We start from the raw sequence: 17,877 nt of genomic DNA on the forward strand, positions 1-17,877 counted from the left end.
GGACACAGGCCTAAGAAGGATGCTGAAGCCACATCAGAGCTTGGAAGATGAGTCTGTAGTTGATTGGTAATGTCTGCCACAGACTTGGAAGTAGGAAGCTATGACACTGATACATTTGCTCTCCTTGAACTAACATCAGCCTAAAGTGCTCCACTGCCTGAAACCTAAAACAAAAGAAACTCACCACTTTTCCACTTCTCTGTTTGAAAGTGTGTATATGATTCTAGATGCTGCAAATACGCTGGACAATACGAATCTATAACAAAATGACAGGATTGAAATAATGATGCATGGCCCTTGCAAAATTCTGTCTTGCTTTTTTCTGTTTCCTTTTTTTTTTCTTAGTATTTCTCTTTATACCTTTATTCCATTTCAGTCAAACAGGGTTTTTATTTAGTGGCCTGTCAATTACTATAATCCTGGCTTCTCGGCATCTCCTATATTTGTAGCTACTGTTTTTCTTTCGGAACAGATTTCTCTGCCTTGAATCCATCCAGCATATGGCCACCATATTTAAAACCCAAAATTCGAACTGAATTCTGCTGTCTTCCTTCTTTTCTTTTTTGAATGTTTATTTATTTTTGAGAGAGAGGGAGAGAGAGAGAGGGAGACAGGATCGGAAGGGGGCTCTGCACTGAGAGCAGAGAGTCTGATGCGGGGCTCGAAATCACGAACTGTGAGATCATGACCTGAGCTAAAGTTGGACACGTAACTGATGAGCCACCCAGGTTCCCTAGCCGCCTTCCTTCTAGCGTTCAGTCTCTGTCCACAAGCATTTTTCATTTCACACACCCTGGACTTCAGGTTCTGTACCTTGGTACTTACCTTTCCCCCTTCTCCCTGCAGCAGAGTCCACTTGGCCTTCAAGCCCCACTGTTGGGTCAGTTTTGAGTCTTTTCCAGTGTCTCAAGCTAGGTGCTGGTATTGTCTGGCTGGCTCCCGCCTACTCATTGTGCTCCTTTAGGCCGAGGACCATGTCAAATTCAGTTTGGTGCACGCAGGAGCTGGCTCTGAACGTGGTGGGTGCCTGCAAAATACTTGTCCAGTAAATACATGACCCAGGCCCTTAGATATCCTGACAGAGTTAGTGAGGCACGCACTGGTCAGAGAATTGTGGGAAATCTGCAGGGGTACTGGCCCTGGGCCCCTCCCCACTGCCAGCAGTCTCGCTTTCATTCATGAGGACTCTTTGCCCACCTTGAGTAGCCTGGGGGCGGGTGAGGGTCCGTGGCTTTTCTGTCCCCCATCTGGGTCCCACCGTGGCTCCTCCTGCATGTGGCGGGCCGGGAATGCAGAGGAGAGGCCTATGTTCCCCCTGCCTGACCCAGAACTCTAACCTGCCCACTGGCTTCCTAACTTGGGGATCCTTCATTAAGCCCACGGACCACATTTTATTCTCACCCTACCCTCCTTTGTTTTGTTGCCGCAGACTTGGGGACAGAGAGCGTCAGTGGCACCCTCAGTTCACTCCAGCAGTGTAATCCCCGTGATGGCTTTGACATGTTTGCCCAGACGAGAGGGAACTCCTTGGCCGAGCAACGCAAGACGTACGTGGGGACCGTTTCAGTGGCTCTCGGGAGGTATTGGGGGAGGATTGATCCAGGCCTGGTCACAGGCCAACACAAAGACGCCTTTTATTTACCAGATCCAGGACTGCCAAGAACGTTGAAATATGGCCGCGAAGACTTGGCAATAGGCACAGATTTTGAATGAACACCAACCCCCCCCCCAACCCCCACCTCCCTGCCTCGGGGTTGATTGTAGTCGGATCTCTCCCATCCGCAAGAGAGTGCTCCTCATTCTCTCTGCTCCCTGTGCTGCTGCTGCAGAGGAACTAGGAGCTAGGAGGGTGCAGCCGGGCAGGGCCTAGCAGCATGGTTTTCCTGCCCGAGTGTGTGGGCAGAGGCTTCCCTGACGGCAGCTCTGGCCAGGATAAGCCATATGAAACTGGGGAAATTGATCCTAAAATAGACACCCTCCCCCGCATCTCAGGGAGGCACAGACACATGCTTGGAGCTTCTCGTTCAGCTTTAAGGCAGGCAGGTGCTTTCCTGGAGCCCGGCACCTCAGCTTTCTGAGTCCCATGTTCAGGCATCAACAAGTTGACCAGAAACCCAAGGCCGCCATGCACCTCTCACCAGCACAAGTTGCTTTTAACAGCAAAAGAGGTCAGAATGCAGAGGGAGAGAACCTCCACGGTCAGTGACAGACCCCAATCCCAGACCGTGAGACCACCTTCCTTGTCAGATGCTACCGAGGCTGCCGCTTCTGAAATAATATTACTTGCAGCGTCAGGGCACTTCTGACGTCCCGTCACTGGGCTTTAGAGACGCCCTGGTATTGTTACTTGAGAGGAACGAGGTGTATGGTGTCCCAGACCCCAGAGGAAATGAGGGGCTGAGCCAGTGCTGGGACCGTAGCCTCCGCCCGAAGGCCAAGTCTGCGGGAAACTAGAAAGTGATTATAGGTCACCGCCGCGTCCCCTGGGACCACTGGGGTGGGTACTGACTGCTTGCGTTGCTTATCTCCAGGGTAACCTACGAGGACCCCCAGGCTGTTGGAGGACTCGCTTCTGCACTAGACAGTCGGAAACAGAGCTCCGAAGTGGTAGGTCTTTCACCCTGTTTACCTGCCCAGAGTCCTCCGGAGGGAAAGTCGGGCAGCGTCGTAAAGCTGGCGGGGTAATGAAGCAGAAGCTGGGTTGCGTGGAGGGCAGGGCACACTGGGGGAGACGGGCGTGAGAGCACTGTGCTGCCTCATTGCGTCCTCACTCCAGCCCGTGGGTGATGCCCACCCAGTCAGCTTTCCCATGAAGCCCAGAGCAGACGGGCCCAGAGAAGGGACAGCACGCTCTGGGCACCGAGTGTGGATGGCAAGTGGGGGTCCGTCCTAGGAGGTCCAGCTCCACAGCCCCTTGTCTTCCTACCTTGATGGCCCTGAGCTCTCAGGGCGCAGGTCTCCTACAGCCAGATAGGGCCTCTTCCCAAATGTTACACAGCCCTGGGGGTGGGCAGTGCTCCGACAAAATAACGGCCCTTACAAGGAAGGGAAATGCTCACCTGAGCCGCATCTCTGCGGATCATTTGTAGTTGGCCTAGAGAAGCAGTACCAACCCACTAGAAGGCAGCTGATGGGCAGGATTTGTCTGGGGATCTGGGGCTGGAGGAGGGAGGAGCAGTGGGTGGAGGCCAGGAGGGTGCTCTGGGCAGCTCCGTGTCTGGAAGGAGCACGGCTAAAGGCAGAGGTGCTTGGAAGTGGAGGGTGGTGCTTGTTTGAGCCCCAGATGGCAGCTGTGGATTCTGTACGATTTCAGGTCACTGCAGGGGAAAGGATTTGTGTCTTAATGCTTCTCATGAGATCGTACCCCTTTTCGCCTAGGAATGCGTGTGGCTGTGTGTGAATGAGCGTCTGTTTGCAGGGACGGGGAGGGGGAGAGCTGTGGGGATAAGGGCCCCGGAACGGCTGGACCTCTTGTCAGGGTCCCCCAGCTGGGTTAGAAAGGAGCAGTGCTCATCTGCCCACTGGACGGGGAGGTTTGCTTCAGAACAACGGTTCTTGGGCTCCTGCAGCCCCTGTCCAAATGGGCCCAGGCAGGCAGCAGTCTGCAGCCTGGTTTCTGGAAGAAGGTTCACCCTGGGGAAGGGACTTGTCCCTCTCTTCTGGCTCAGCCAACTGGGTGTGAGGGGTGTGCGGCCCTCTGCACTGGCCACTAGGGGGCACAGAAGAGCCAGCCCAACTGCCTCGGGTCTCAGCACCCTGCCTTTCCACCCCTGGGACCCGGACTCCCCAAATCTGCGTAGTGGTCGTGGCTCCATTTCTCCCATTACTTAGAATGTGTCCCCCCGAACCGAGAGAGGGTGTTAGGAGGGCCCACCACCGGGCTGAGGCCACCAGCACACTGCCAGGTGAGGACATTTCCTCCTGGCCCACCCTGACCTGGCCTGTAGCTCTGTCCCTCAGCCAGGCCAACTTGGTTTGCTTCCCACTCCGTCCCCAGGGCCTGCCCCCATCCGTGCCAGGGTGTGCCACCTCTGCTGTTCTTAGTGCTTAGGCCTGGATCCAAGCTCAGGAGATGTGGCCAGCCTCCCGCCCTTCACCCTTTGGGCGTGTGGCTTGGCCCATCTCCCTGTTTTCAAAGATCTTGATGACTCCAGCATGTTTTCCACCTGATGGCAGGCAGATTACTTTCATGTTTACTGCTCGATGAGGGGAAGCAGGGCTCGTGGTGCCTGTGTGCCTGTGTCCGTCTGTGTGAGTATATGTATATCCCTGTCTGTGTGTCTGTGTGCGCGTCTGTGTCTTCGTGTATGTGTGTGCGTACACCCTCACTCACATGCATCTTGAGGCCAGTATTTCAGGTCATGATGTTCCATATCCTAAACCGTACCGACCTGGATACGAGAACTGGGCCAAAGGAGAAATTAAGAACACAGTGAAGGGGAGAAAATTGTATAGCCACACCTCCACAGTGCAATCCAATCAGAAGTCTTAACTTTAAATACCTTTGTGACTTCAAAAAGAGCAGTATGCCCAAATTCAGTGTTCAAGTTAAGAGTTTGGGAAAAGAACACCCAAGGAACTGAGAAGGAGGAAAAAAAAAAAAGCAGAAATAACTTAGGAAAAAAAAAGGAGAAATGATTTGGTAAAAGCTGGCTCTTTGAAAAGTTGACCCTTTGCCAATTCCGAGAGCCCTAATCAGGAGAAGCGGCCGTGGCCAGCCTTCTGTGACCTCGTGGAGATTTTCCCAGTGTGTGGGAATAGTTGGCATGAGTTTATGTTACCCTGTTGGGATTTTTGGTTACTAAACTTCTCTTCTCTTTTCCAGAAAGGTAAGGGGGACATGCTGGAGGGGGGCGGGGGCAGTGGGTCACATCTCCTTACGTGACAAAAGATCAACTCTCAACAGTGACTTTTCCATTTCCATGATATATACTGTTGCTTTCTTTATCCTGGGTCTTGCTGTGACTTTTCTTTCTGGGACTTTTCTGTCCTCGGCCCAGAAGAGAGGTAAAGGTGGGGACTCTGACCTGGAGCCCATAGACAGCTGGCTCATAACCCAAGGAATGGTGAGAGGTCACCAGCTGAGCCGAGCCCCCTGTCTACCCCAGCGCTTACCTGTGTCACCTGCTGAGCCCTTGTGAGTCAGACAGTACAAGGCCATTCTCTCCTAATGACTGGATGCCAAATTTCCCCCTGCCAAAATGTCTTCTTGTGTTTGTACAATCTCCTTAAGCCACAGACTTTCAGTCCTAGAAACGCCTCTGGTTTTCTGCTAAGGTCCGTGCCCCTGGGCCTTAAGGGTCTGGGACACTTGTGGAAGTGAGGGGAGGGCCCTCTCCCTCCTTTTACTGTCTCTGGAGCTCTCGGCAGTATTCGCTTTTCCAGGATGAGCACAAGTTACTGTGGCTTTTGCTTATTGTTAGGAGGGGACATTTCTAAGAGAACAGACTCAAAAGCACCTGATCAATTGGAGAAGCCCCCTCCAGCCTCTAGATCTGGCAGTCCTGGGCTGATGGGTTTTTATAATGGAGTAAATGTGTGCCCACTACGTCCCCCGGAAGAATTTGAGACATCTTAAACACACAAACACAATAGAACAGAATAAAAAGAAGACAAAGCCAGGGGAGTTGAGTATCATCAACACAGTTCTCATCAAGTAGAGCTTTTCTGCCACAGAGACCCGAGTGGGCCTCTCCTGCCTCATCTGATCAGGTAGGTGGCCCTGAGTCTGCTACAGAGAGAGAGGGTGACCTCGTTCCAGGCCACTTGCCTCGGCGTGATGATTACACTTCTAATGAAGCCACCGTCCTCACCTAGCACCTCTAACAGAGAGACCAAAGGTCTGTGCGTGCCTGCGTGTGTGGCAGGGCTGGAGCAGGAGAGGGTGCACAGAGGGAGGGACGATAGAAGCAGTCAGGCATCAGCCTCCGGGGTGGAGCCAGGCAGACACTAGACACATAACTGGGGGAGAAGCGTAACCGACCCCTGGATCCCAGGCCAGGCTGTGGCCGGCGGAGGGGCGTTCAGGCAGGCCAGCGTGTCTGAGGCCGTAGGTGGCACGGCAGGGGTCACCTGTCTGAGCAAGGTGTGGCCAACATGCAATGGCCGCACAGAGCCATCAGAATCGAGGGGGTGGGGGTATCTTCCTACCACCCCAGCTTGGAGCTGGGGACCTTCGCACAGCCCCGCTCGGGTGGGGCCAGCCTTCCTCCATCTGTCAGCAGCAGGCACTTCATACGGCTCTTTTCCTGCACGCGACCCCAAAGCCGTTCTTAGAGACACAGGCTTCTCCGGGCCCCTCATTTACTTCAGACACAGGCTAGGGCTGTGGTCCTCATGTGTGGGTGACCTTAGAGCGGGACTCCTGGAGACCATGTCCACTCCAGTTCCAAATTGGGAGGATCCAGCCGTGTGTCCTTGTGCCCATTAATCCTGCGAAAAAGGATACTGCCCAAACAAACTACCCTGAGTGTGGCATTAGCAGCTGGTGGTGGCACCTGCCTCTGCCCACACAAGATCCCCTCCCCACCCCGCCCCCACTAGAGCTCCAGTCTCCAACTTTCCAGAAACAAACCCAACTAACAGCTAACCTGGTATCTCACCTGCCTGACTGCAGTGGTTTTTTTTTTTTTTTTTCTTTTAAACAATGTATATTAATTGCTTTGCCTTATTTCCCATAGTGTAGAAGCCCTGAGTCCTTCCAAACCCCCAAGTACAAATTCTTTACTTGGAAACTTTTTGTACTATTGAGTAAGGCTGAAGGGCTTTTAGGCTGCTGCTCATGTTTGGGGGGACCATGTTGTAGGGAGGATTTCTCAGTTCTCGTGAAATAGCACACCTGAGCTCTTCAGAAAGTGTTCCTGTTGCGTTGTCAATCAGACTCTGAGGTGTCCCCGTGGGTTGGGGGCCGTGAAATGGGCCCGTGCTCTCCTGGGACTTCAGGGGTCTAGACTTCCAACACCACAGTTGACAAGACCAGATTCATTACCAGTTGAAGAGACCCCTGAGCAGCCTCATGAGCCGCTCTGCCTGGAGACTGCTGGGAAATTGCCCCCCCCCCCCACCTCCGCCCCCGGCCATAAGCAGGATGCAGCCAGAAAGATCCCCTGAGAAGAACGAGCGTCGGTCCCAACAAGAGCAGAAGTAGGTTCGTAGTAGGAGTGTGCTACGGCCCAAGCCCACGCATGGAGGGGTGCCGGGATCCGGTCCGGCAGACCCCCCGGCACAGCAAGCCCAGAGTCACAAATAGCACTGGCTGTGGCCGAGCCGGTGGCACCACTGCCCCCCACCTGCCGCCCCCTAAGTGGAGCCAAGTGAGGGTCAGCGCACGGCAGACAGCTCACCCAGCGCCCACGTCAACATCTGCCACTTCTGGCCCCCGACACGCCGCTTTCTCTCTGGACCCTGAAGATGGGCGGGCGCGTCTCACCGTTGCCTCGGCCAAGCCAGCCCCGTATGCGCCGGCCTTTATTGGAGGGTGGTCCCGTGCCAACTTTCTCTTATTTTTTTTTTTACTTCGCGTCTTCTTCCCTTTCTGTCTCCCTCCCCCAACACACTCCTCTTCAGACCCTTGGATTAGCCTTCAGCCTTCAATCGTTGCCCAAGAAGGTGCTCTAACCGTGGCATGTCAGAGGCCACAGTCTCTTAGGGATCAGCTGGGCCAGGCTTCATCTGACGGATGAGAGCACTGAGGCCTCCCAGGGGCTTGGTGACGTGCCCAAAAGCCACGGGGCAGTGACAGAGTCCAGTGCCCTCTTGGCTGGCCAAGGCCTCTCCCTTCCCTTCCATCGGCATGGACGAGGGAGCTTCCTCGTCCCTCCCAGTTTCTGTAGTTCCTGTTTGGAGAGCAGTGTGCACGTTTAGTCTGTCTGGTGGCATCCACATTATTAGAAGGAACTTTACCCCAGTGCTAACGCTCAAGGCATTGATTTACCAGGGTAGGAGGTGTATATAGGTAAGTTACTGTGTGCACCCACAAGCAGGTCAACCCTTGCCCTGTGTTGTATAAGCTTTACTGTTAGCTCTCCCCCTAGTTCCACAGAGATTCCGGCCCTGAGGCCAAGTGTCTTTCATACTGGAAGGAGTCAATTCCGATCGTTCATGATATTCCTGGTTTCTGAATTAGAAAACAGAAACCCTGACCTGGAAGTGAAGGGGCTCGGAGTCCTGTGGGGTGAAAACTAAATAGAACCTAGCCATCACGCCACTTCTCTGATGGGGAGACTGAGGCCAAGAACTGCCCAAGCCCCCCTCTCCCTGCTCTGCCTCTTTACCCAAAGTCCTGAGGCTTCTTAGGACAGCAGAGACTCCAGGGCTCCTGAGTGAAGAAAGAAGCAAGCCCAGAAAAAAGTGATTATGCTCCAGGGATCTGGCTAGCCCAGCCCAGCCGACCCATCGCCCAGTGCTCTGTCATCAGCCTGGCTCCTGGGGCTTTGCCTGGAGGATGCCCTTCCATAAACACACTACTTATTTGGAGAAATCTGAAAGGGGGAAGAAAAGCGTTCCCATGATCCAGCTTTTGGGAAATTTTTGTTTTTGAGGGGGTGAGGAGTTTCTCAGATGTCAGTGTTTGTTTTCTGAGCGTGCTGGCTTTCAAGATTAATCCTCAAAGAACAAAACTGGAGCGTGATACCCAGCCTCGAGGGACTTATTTTTGAGCAGTAACAAAAATATTGTAAAGCCGTATCTGAAGGTTTAAGACCCATGACCCCTTAGTGGCTGTTTTTCAAGCTTCTGCAGCACATTGGAAAGCTCTACCCATCGAACCTCCATTTCTCCTCGATAGACTGAAGCTGGGTGGGTGTAAGAAAGCCCAGCACACACTCCCAACAACTGTGGTTGGCCATGTTTTCTCTTTGGAGATGCCGCTAACTTTCCAAGCTTCTGTTTCTGGGAACTTGGCGTGGCGCGCATCCTCCCAGAGGCCAGGCGTTCTGACTTAAAAGCATCAAGATAATGGAAATTGGCATCTTCTGTCACAGGAACATGTCAAGACAGAAGTCCTGCCAGCAAGCGTAAAATTAGCAGATCGCACTCCGCGTGCCTTTACTGCTTTCTTTTCGATGGAGGAGTTGGGTGCTGCCTTAGGTGCTGTTAGCACATCCACGCTGGGCATCTGTGCCCTCTGGAATGAGAATCCTGTGCTCCTTGTCCCTAGGAGTCATTTCAGGGTGATTTGAACTCCTTGACGTTTTTTTTTCATTCCAACACGAGATTCCCAGTAAGTCAAAGAGATAAAAGGACAGCGTAGACAGAGTCTTCCTAATCTGATCAAGGGGTGGGCTTGAACCTTTATGAAAATGCGTGTGGGGTGCCCACGCTGGGTCTGTAGTGCGGCACGATACACGTGAAGGCGCTCCAGGTTACCAGAGCGAGGGGGCTGCCAGCCTCGCCAGGTGCGTGTGTGCACGGGACACCTGCTCGGCACACTCGGGCCGCCCTAGGGGCCCTCGCTCTACCTCACACCCCCAACTCTGCCAGCAGCAGGTTTCCGTCTCTAAGGAGCGGCTTGTCCCGTCAGGGCAGGGCTGGGAATAGGAAATCTTTGTTCTTTTCCTTTGTTAAGCTCATGTTATTTTTTAGATTTGGCAAACACCAAGGCAGTCTTCCCGGTGCTTATTTTAACTGTATTCTTACCCTAGACTGTGACGCTGGGGGGAAACCAGCTGTAGACACAGTGCTAGAGAATTTTCTAGAAATAGTGGACTTGTGAGCCGCTATTGCATTCTAGCCAAATGGACGTTTCAGAATCACCGCCCCGGAGGCCTTCCACAGGTGGGCCAGGCATGGAGACTGCTCAGGCACCCATGAGGCATGTCTTTGTTTTCTCGGGACCCAGTCACCCCCACCCCGGCTACCGCTCCCTAGTTCTCAGTTGAACTTTTCTTTGGGTCCCGAAGCACAGCCAGCCATTGAGAGCTGGGGAGGCAGGGTGAGACTAAAGGAGCCACTGCATTCAGGACTGCTTCGTGATTCTCCCCTGAAGAGACACAAAGACAGCTAAAGCCCCAACGTCGCTTTGGTCATCAAAGCCCCAGCTTTGCCCGCTTGTGTTGGTGGTGAGATGTGCCCGCCTGCTGTCAGCCAGGCCACACCCAGGCCCCGGTGCTCCCCTCCTCCCACTCAGAGACGCACTGGGACACATTCTGAAATACTTTCAGCGCCCGCCTGGCCACCTGCACCCCCTGCTCCGGGCAGACTGCCACCTGGGATCCCCAGTGGCATCAGGGGCTTCCTGGTGTCTCCTCCAGTCACTCCCAGGGGCTGGGCTCGATGGCGGGTAGGCAGGACTCTTCCAAGGGTCCTGACCTGATGAGTTCAAAACCAGCCTGTGGGACCAGCGCATTCCTGAGATGAGAAGGTGCTTTGCAGCCCTGGGCTGAGAGTAGTCAAAAAGTTATCCATTTCAAGAATGCGTACTGCTGCCCTCCCTCCTCCTCTCCACCCCCCCCCCCCGTCCCCCCCAGCGCCCGCCGGTCAGCCCTGCTTCTTAGAACTGGCCACCTCATTGCTTCCCTCACCCGCCATTTCATGTGTGGCTGCCTTGTGTTGCCCGCGCCTGCTGTGCCAACGTGTTTTTTTGCTCTGTGTACGTTTTGGTTTCGTTCTGGGGTTGCTTTTGACGATTTATTTTGTTCGGTGTTCTGTCTCCCCTCGCCTGGCTGTGGGGCTGCCTGACCCGCTGCTTGCCGCCTCCATAGATCCCCGTTGCGCAGCCCTCTGTCATGGACGACATTGAGGTGTGGCTCAGGACGGACCTGGTGAGACTCGACTTTTCTCTTCTGTGTGTGGGGCGTGGCAAGGCAGAGGTGCTTCTGAAGACAGGCCCGGGGCCAGGGGCTGCTCCCCACTGGGGTGGCAGAGGAGGAAAGCCCACTGGGCCCAGCGCACCTGCTCCGGGCGCGGCCCCGGGGCCTCGGCAGGCAGGGCTCTGGCTGGCTCCGAAACCACACACACTTGCCTCCAGTTACTTTTCTGTATCTAGTGTGTGTGTGTTTGGGTTCTTTTGCTTTGGGGTTTTGTTTGGGTTTTGGGGGGATTTTGTGGGTTTTATTTTTATTTTTTCTTTTTCACTGTAAACTGTATATACAGAGATGAGCCAGGTGTTTGTTTTTTTTGTGGGGTTTTTTTGGTTGGTGTTTTTGCTTTTGTTTTTGTTCTTGTTTTTTTATTTTTTACTTGTCATCCCACTTCCCCAGTATGTTCTGGTATCCTGGATTTAAAAGAACCCTTACCCTCGAGACTGTTGTCTCTACCCGCAGAGCTAGGACAGGAAGGTGAGAACGTCACGCAGCTGCAGATGGCAGCAGGTCCCAGGAAAGGGAGGGCTGCAGGGGCTGGTCCCTCCTTCTGCTGCTTACAAAGCACTTTCCCTCTCAGGCGGCTGCAGGGGAGGCAGAGTGGGGGTTGCTGGCCAGGGGGGCTGACAAAGAAATGCACTCTGGGAGGGGAAGTGGCTTGCCCAAGGTCATGGGCCGGGCAGATTCTCCCTTAGTCCTAGAGACTCCTCATCTCTTGTTCCTAGCTGCCACCTCTTCAGGGGACCTTGTCCCCAGAGCAGAGCATCGTTAACCACAGGATTGGCCTGGCTGGCAGTGGGTTGCCGACTTGGCCCCCTTCTGTACTAGGGTAGGGCCTCCCACTGCTCCGGGCCACCTCCCCACAAGGCCAGGCTTTCTGAAGACACTCATTGCCCAGCGAGGCAGGCACCCAGGTGCCATGCCAGGGGAGGAAGAAAACACATTATATTTTTCCCAAGGGAGTGCCTGGAAAAGAACTAGCTCTTGTCACAGAGACAAAGCAGGAAGGAGCAAGGCCCTCACCTCATGGGGCAGGGGGGAGGGGCGGGGAGCCCAAGGTTCAGAAAGGGGGAGGGACCTGTCTGACAAGGCTGAGCAGATCAGTGGCAGGGCCAGGAAGGAAGCCACGTCTCCTGGCTGAGCCCAAGGCCCTGTCCGCTTCCCCATCCAGCTCCCTTCCCTATCACCGCAGTAAGTTCCCAGTGACCACTGCGTTCTCCAAACAGAAATCAAGTCCTATCCACTGTCATCGTTAAGAGCTCTCCGAGCTCCCGTGGCTTCTCAGGAACCGGCAGCAGGTGATGGAATCCGGGCCACAGGAGGCCGTGGGACATGGCTTCTGGCCGGACAGCGCTTTACTGCCAAATACTGCTTGGTATCCGGCCCTGTGCCATGGACTTCATGGCTCTGTCCCTTCCAGGCCTCATGCAGTTCCCAGCTGTTGGCATGGACAGCGGGTTCCCGGAGTCCTGTGGCTGCTGAGTGAAGGAGCACCTGAGGGGGTCCTGGGCACGCGCGCAGCTCAGCCTCCTCCTTGGGGCTCTGCTCTGGGAGTGTCACTGGGTGGCCAGAGGCCTGCTGTGGTCCTGCGCGTAGCCTTAAACCCAGAGAACCGGCCTGCGCCTTTTTTGGGATTTTTCTTTCTGGTTCTTCTGGAGGATCAAAGCCTAGAACTACGGAGTTTGGGGTGGTTTTATTTTTGCTTTCTAGAAAACAAAAGTTTCCGTGTCTTCAGTAAGACAAGCAGTATTTTACTGTCACAGAGCTCTGGGCACGGGGAATGGGGGGTTTGGCCCAGGCTGGGCCCTAATACTGCTCTCTCTGCTCCTCCCACAGAAGGGCGACGACCTGGAAGAGGGCGTCACAAGTGAAGGTACGACTGGGCCAGCACCTTGACAGCTCCCCACCTTCTGTTGGCTACCCCTGCCCCAGACTCTTGAGGTGCATAGGGGCCGGCACCCCAACCCCACTGTCTTGGAGCCTCCACTGCCAACGTATCTCCCGGTGCCCATCCTTGCTTGGCCTGGCCTCCTGGGCCAGGGGCTTCTCTGCTCTGTCCCAGCCAGGCCCCGTGCTGATGAGGGAAGTGTCAGAACATGTGGCTTTAAGAAGGTCACAGAGCTAGTGAATAGTAGGTCCCGATTGCCATCCCAGGTCAGCGTGACCCCCAGATCTGCAAGCCTAATCAGTTTGTCCCTACCCCCGAATTCTTAATCTAGCAGAGAGACAAGACATGCTGTGCAGTCCCCAGGGCTGCATAGGGAACTCATCGGGCCTGGCGTTCTGGGACCCCACTTCTGGGGGGCCAGTGGATGACGGGTCGGGTAGGGAACTTCCCATCAAGGTCCTCCAACCCCCCCCACCATCTCGCCCTCTCCTTCTCTCCCCTGCTCCTCCTGTCTCCTCCACTCCTGCCACTCTCCCCTCTGCACTGCCTCCTCCCTGCTTTGCCAGACCATCTGGTCAGACCCCCTCCACTGGCAGAACCTTGCTTGGAGGATGAGCATAGGGTAGGGGGATGTTCTCTGCCAAGTTTAAGTGGGGACTTGCCCCTCCAACTTTCCCTGCCCTGCCTCCAGTGCTGATCTGGTGCATGGAAAAGCCCCAATTTAGAGGGGTGGCGCTGGAATCGTACCTGCCCCTTCCCCCTGTACCATCTGCAGGTAGCCAGGCTTCCTGCTTGCCCTGGAGGCGGCAGAGGGGGAAATCAAGCCTGGGTCTCTGGGCAGCAGACGGCCCAGAAGCACCCCTAGCTCTGGCTGGCTGCTCCCCTGCCGCTCCCTGCCTCCCTCCTTCCCTGGCAGGCAGCCCAGGCTAGTGTGCTGAGGGTGGGGACAGTGAATGGGGCTCCGAGGGGAGCAGGTGAGATGTGGTGGTTAGAGCCTCACTGTGGGCCTAGCCTCCTACCAACGCTGCCCCTTGCCCTGGTTTTGTATTGCAGAATTCGATAAATTCCTCGAAGAAAGAGCCAAAGCTGCTGAAATGGTTCCCAACCTCCCCTCACCCCCAGGGGAGGCCCCGGCTCCGGCCCCAGCCTCAAACCCCTCCGGTCGGAAGAAGCCTGAGCGGTCAGAGGATGCCCTCTTCGCCCTGTGAGCTGTTCTGCGGTTCGGCTCCCCAGATGGCAGGTCACTCCTTATTTCCCCCGGTCCACACTAGGCACTGGCCACTCCTCCCATCCCCAGTCCTCACTCGGTCCTGTGCTGCTGTGTCTCCATGGAAACGCCACTGTGTTTGCTCCCAGGCCTCCCACTAGTCAGGACCAGCTTTAGCCACCTTCTTCTCTCTGGGTGGTGGGACAGCATCGATGCAGCCGGAGGCTCTCTTCCCCTGCCCCCGCCCCTCTGGCCCACAGGCTCCCTCTACCCATGTGTCCTCCCCAGAAGAACAGGCAGTGGGACCCAGCCCCAGGCAGGGCAGTCCCCGTGGGACCATTTCCTGAGGAGACACCTGGACTGCCTTTCCTCCGGTTTCTGCCCACAGAGAAGGGGGTCCGACCCCAGCCCCTTCCCCCCTGTGCCCTGCCCCTACCTGACTCAGTGGGTCTCCTTGGACCGGCCTACGCTCCCATGCCCCTGTTCCAGAAAGGGCTTGTCTGCACCTGTGGGCTTGGTCTCCCTCCCTGGAATGCTGCTCCCTGACGCGTGTCACCTTGTGGCACGTGGCGTGCTCGGCACTTTAGAAGGCTCTGTGGGTGCCCTTGTGTGAGGCTTCTCACCCTCTTGACTCTCTCTCCATCGCTCAGCTGCTAACCCGGGCCCACGCCAGGCTGGCTTAGCAGCTGAGCCTGGGAGCGAGGGGTCCCCGATGGACCCAGGGAGAGGGAGAGCCAAAGGCAGTTGCAAAGACGGCATGCGACCCATGGATGATGGTCACGAGGCACACGGGTTAGCTCTTGCAGAGATAAGACAACCGTAAACCAAACTGCCCCACGTCCCCATCTGTGGAGGGGCCCGCACGGGGAGGAATTGCTCTGGCTGCTTGGGAAAGCTTGGTGGGCTTGTGAGCACACCAGGCTCGGGGCTTTGGCCTGGTCCGTGGCAGCCTCTGTGCCTCTACCTCCAGGGCCCAGGAGCAGATGGCTCTGCACCATATTTGGAGATCCAGTGACCAAGGGGCTGGAGTGACCCTAGGGTCCCTGCACTGCTCCTTGGTGTGGTCTCCGCTTCCTCCACAGAATGTCCTGACAGCCTGCCCTCTCCCGCCCCCAACCCCCCTTGCTGCTGATTTGTACCCTCTCTCCAAGCCAACCTAGAAGACTAACAGCCTGGGGCTGAGAGCTAGGGGTTGAGGACACCTGCTCCCGTCACTGGGTGTCTCCTGGCCGTGGGCAGGACGCTCAGGCTCAGTGCCGTCCAGGGTGCAGCCCGCCCCGCCCCTGTGCCGCGGTTGGCCAGGAAAAGAAAAATGCTGCGGCAGCTGCTCCGAGCCAGCCCGTGAGTCCCCGGGGCCCAGGTCTGTTCCAGAAGGCGCTGCCCAGGTATCGGGGGCAGACGTGTTCCCAAGCTGTGGCGTGGCCAGCCCTTCCCACCTGGCAGCCGGAGTGGGGTCAAGAGGCCGGGCTGGGCGCAGGCCAACACCAGTGCCTCAGGCTCTGGAAGAAGCATTTAGGCCACGGCCCAGCACCTCTGGTGGAGAGCGAGGCGCTGCCTAGCCCAGAACCCTGTGCCCTGGTCCAGGGTCTGGCTGGGGGCCCTCCTGGCAGGACCAGCCGGGGGTGTCACACTCTGATTCCTCAGAGGACGTGCAGGAAACTCCCCCTCAGAGATCAGGGCTCAGCCAGCTTGACTCCAGCCCTGCCCTCCCTGGCAGCCAGTGCCACGCCTCTACTGTCCCCCCTCACCCCTTGGTCCTCTCCTCCTCTTGTCAACATTGCTCACAGCCAGAGCCCCCTGAGGTCTGCCTATTTGGACGTTAGGAAGTGTTAAGTCAGCTGGCTTGATGTGAGCTGCCGAGAAGGTGGCTGGGATGGTCCGATACACCTAGCGACCCAGCTAGTACCCTCCAGCGGCCTGGAGCGCTGGTCTCTGTGAGGGCCAGGGGCCCGTCCCTCCGTGGCCAAGCCCGGCAGCCTCTGAGGGAAGAGCCAGCATCCCCGCCTTGTGGAAGGAGAAGTCCCCCCAAGAGCAGGAGCCTGAAGGGCCCAAGGGGAGAGGAGGCTCCTGGCAGAGAGTAAAGTCGAGGCCTGTGTCTGTCTGGGAGAACCCAGCACAGCTGCTCTTAGTACCCACAGTCCAGAGCTGCCCCCCAACTCCAGGCAGGGCTTGGAGAGTCCTGGCCGCCCCTGGGCGGCAGATGGTGATGGAGCCTGTGGGCTGGCAGGAAGGCACTGGCTCACACAGGGGAGAGCCCCCTGCCTTCCCAGCCTGCGGCTGCCCTTCCTGTTGACAAGTCCTGTCCAGAGGCAGCCTGCCCCTACCTGGAGGCTGAGGTGACACATGTGTGAGGCCCGCGCAAAAAGCCAAGCAAGGGCCCAGGTGGCCTTAAGGGGGTGCTGCTCAGCCCTTTCTGTCCTGCGGCTCGCAGGCACCCTAGGCCACTCGACCACTGGTTCCCTTCCATGTGGGGAGCACCGCTCCCAGGCTCCCTGCTTGGGGAAGGGAGCCGAGCTCCGGCAGGAAAGCTGGCCAGTGCCTACCCCCCGGGAGAGAGTGAGACCCTCACGAGCCACCAGCCGCTCCACAAGTGTTAGAAATCACAGATACAGTATGTACTTAATTACACTAAATTATTGCTGGGATTCCTTATAAGCACTAATTATACCTGATTATAGGTTAAAATATTTATTTTGTCAAAATATTTTCTTGGGAATGTGTTTAACCTTTTCTGTGTTCATTGTGTGCTGAGATGAGAAAACTAACCGTTTCTTCCTGCCTACTTTTGTGGCCAGTGGGCAGCTGACCCAGGGCACACTGGTGGGCTTTGGGCCAGCCTGGCCCAGAGCAGTCCCTGCCTGGGAGCCCCCCTCCCAGGGACTGAGCAGGCCGACTGGGGCCAGGCCGAGAGGTGACCCGCCTGCTTATCAGCCGGCACAGGACAAGGGGTCTCTGAGCTGAAAGGGCTTGATGCTGGCTGGGGCCGGAGGGAAGGGTGACTTCGTCTGTGGTCCGTCCTGTCTTTCTGTTTTGTCAGCCCCATCGGTGTGAGTGACTGGGCCATCTGCCTTGGCTCACTGCCCTTCCCTTCCTCCCCCTGGGGTCCAGAGCAAGGGGGCCTGGGGAGGTGTGGGGCCCTCACTGTCACTCAGGGCCTCCCACAGGGAGAGTGGTGGCAAGGGCTGTGGATAACGGTGGCAGCAGGCACCTGGACCCCTCCGGCTTCATGGGGCAGACAGTCGCTCAGCCTCCCACACTCTTGTCCCTCCTCTTCCTTCCTGCCGCCCACCCCCACTTTGTCTCCACGTCTGCTACACACGTTTCTAACTCAGTCTGACCCAGCCTTCTGGATGGTTTGTGGAGGACTGTGGGCTAGCAGGGGAAAAGCACCATGTAGGAGTGCCGTGTTCTCTGCCTGGCCCCAGCCAGCCCACCACGAGCCTGTCCTCCATGTGCTGTAGGGACTCTGGGCCCCTCTGCTCGTCCACCCCCATGGGGAACAGCCAGCTTCACCACCGTGGCTGAGTGTGCGTGCCCCCAGAAGATGCCCCCTGTGGTACCCGCCTCTCCCAATGCCCGTCTCCGGCCCTTCCTGTCCATGGGGGTCCAAGCCAGGCTGCCCCTGCGGCCACCAGCTGTCAGCCCTGAAGTTCTACTCCTCTCGTGTCTGAAATCTCCAGGCTCCCCTGGAGAAAGGGGGATGGATATTTATTTTCTAAAGTTTGCACTTAATTTGTGAGGGTCTCAGGATGGGGGGGGGGGGGGGCTGTTGAAAGAGAGACGTGTTGAGTTCGTTGTCCAGTCCTGGAAGTCTAATGTTCTGTCACTGTTGTGCGTTTCTGTGGGCAGAGCCGGTTCTGGAGGGCGGGTCGGTGCACTCGAGGCTCAGCGCGTCCATCCACCCACTGGCTCTCCTTCCAGATACTGTCTCTCTAGTTTGGGTTCTTGCATGTAAAATACAATAAATAAATGAACAAACTGTT

General features: G+C 56.4%; 1 protein-coding gene across 8 annotated transcripts in view; it reads left to right on the forward strand.

Moving 5' to 3' along the window:
- The window catches only part of TOM1L2 (target of myb1 like 2 membrane trafficking protein), a 121,591-nt gene extending 103,714 nt beyond the window's left edge, over positions 1–17,877 (forward strand). For 3 of the 8 annotated variants that reach the window (XM_043583312.1, XM_043583317.1, XM_043583316.1), the window contains 6 exons: positions 1,430–1,547; positions 2,532–2,607; positions 5,001–5,066; positions 10,701–10,760; positions 12,636–12,672; positions 13,741–17,877. In XM_043583312.1, coding sequence (XP_043439247.1) covers positions 1,430–1,547; positions 2,532–2,607; positions 5,001–5,066; positions 10,701–10,760; positions 12,636–12,672; positions 13,741–13,895 — 512 coding nt within the window. In that variant the 3' untranslated portion in view covers positions 13,896–17,877. The remainder of the gene's footprint in view (positions 1–1,429; positions 1,548–2,531; positions 2,608–5,000; positions 5,067–10,700; positions 10,761–12,635; positions 12,673–13,740) is intronic. The other 5 variants (XM_043583314.1, XM_043583318.1, XM_043583315.1 and 2 more) reach the window with 3 other exon arrangements.

Source organism: Prionailurus bengalensis, chromosome E1 (genome assembly GCF_016509475.1).
Source record: "Prionailurus bengalensis isolate Pbe53 chromosome E1, Fcat_Pben_1.1_paternal_pri, whole genome shotgun sequence".
In the NCBI taxonomy this organism is placed as follows: Eukaryota; Metazoa; Chordata; class Mammalia; order Carnivora; family Felidae; genus Prionailurus; species Prionailurus bengalensis.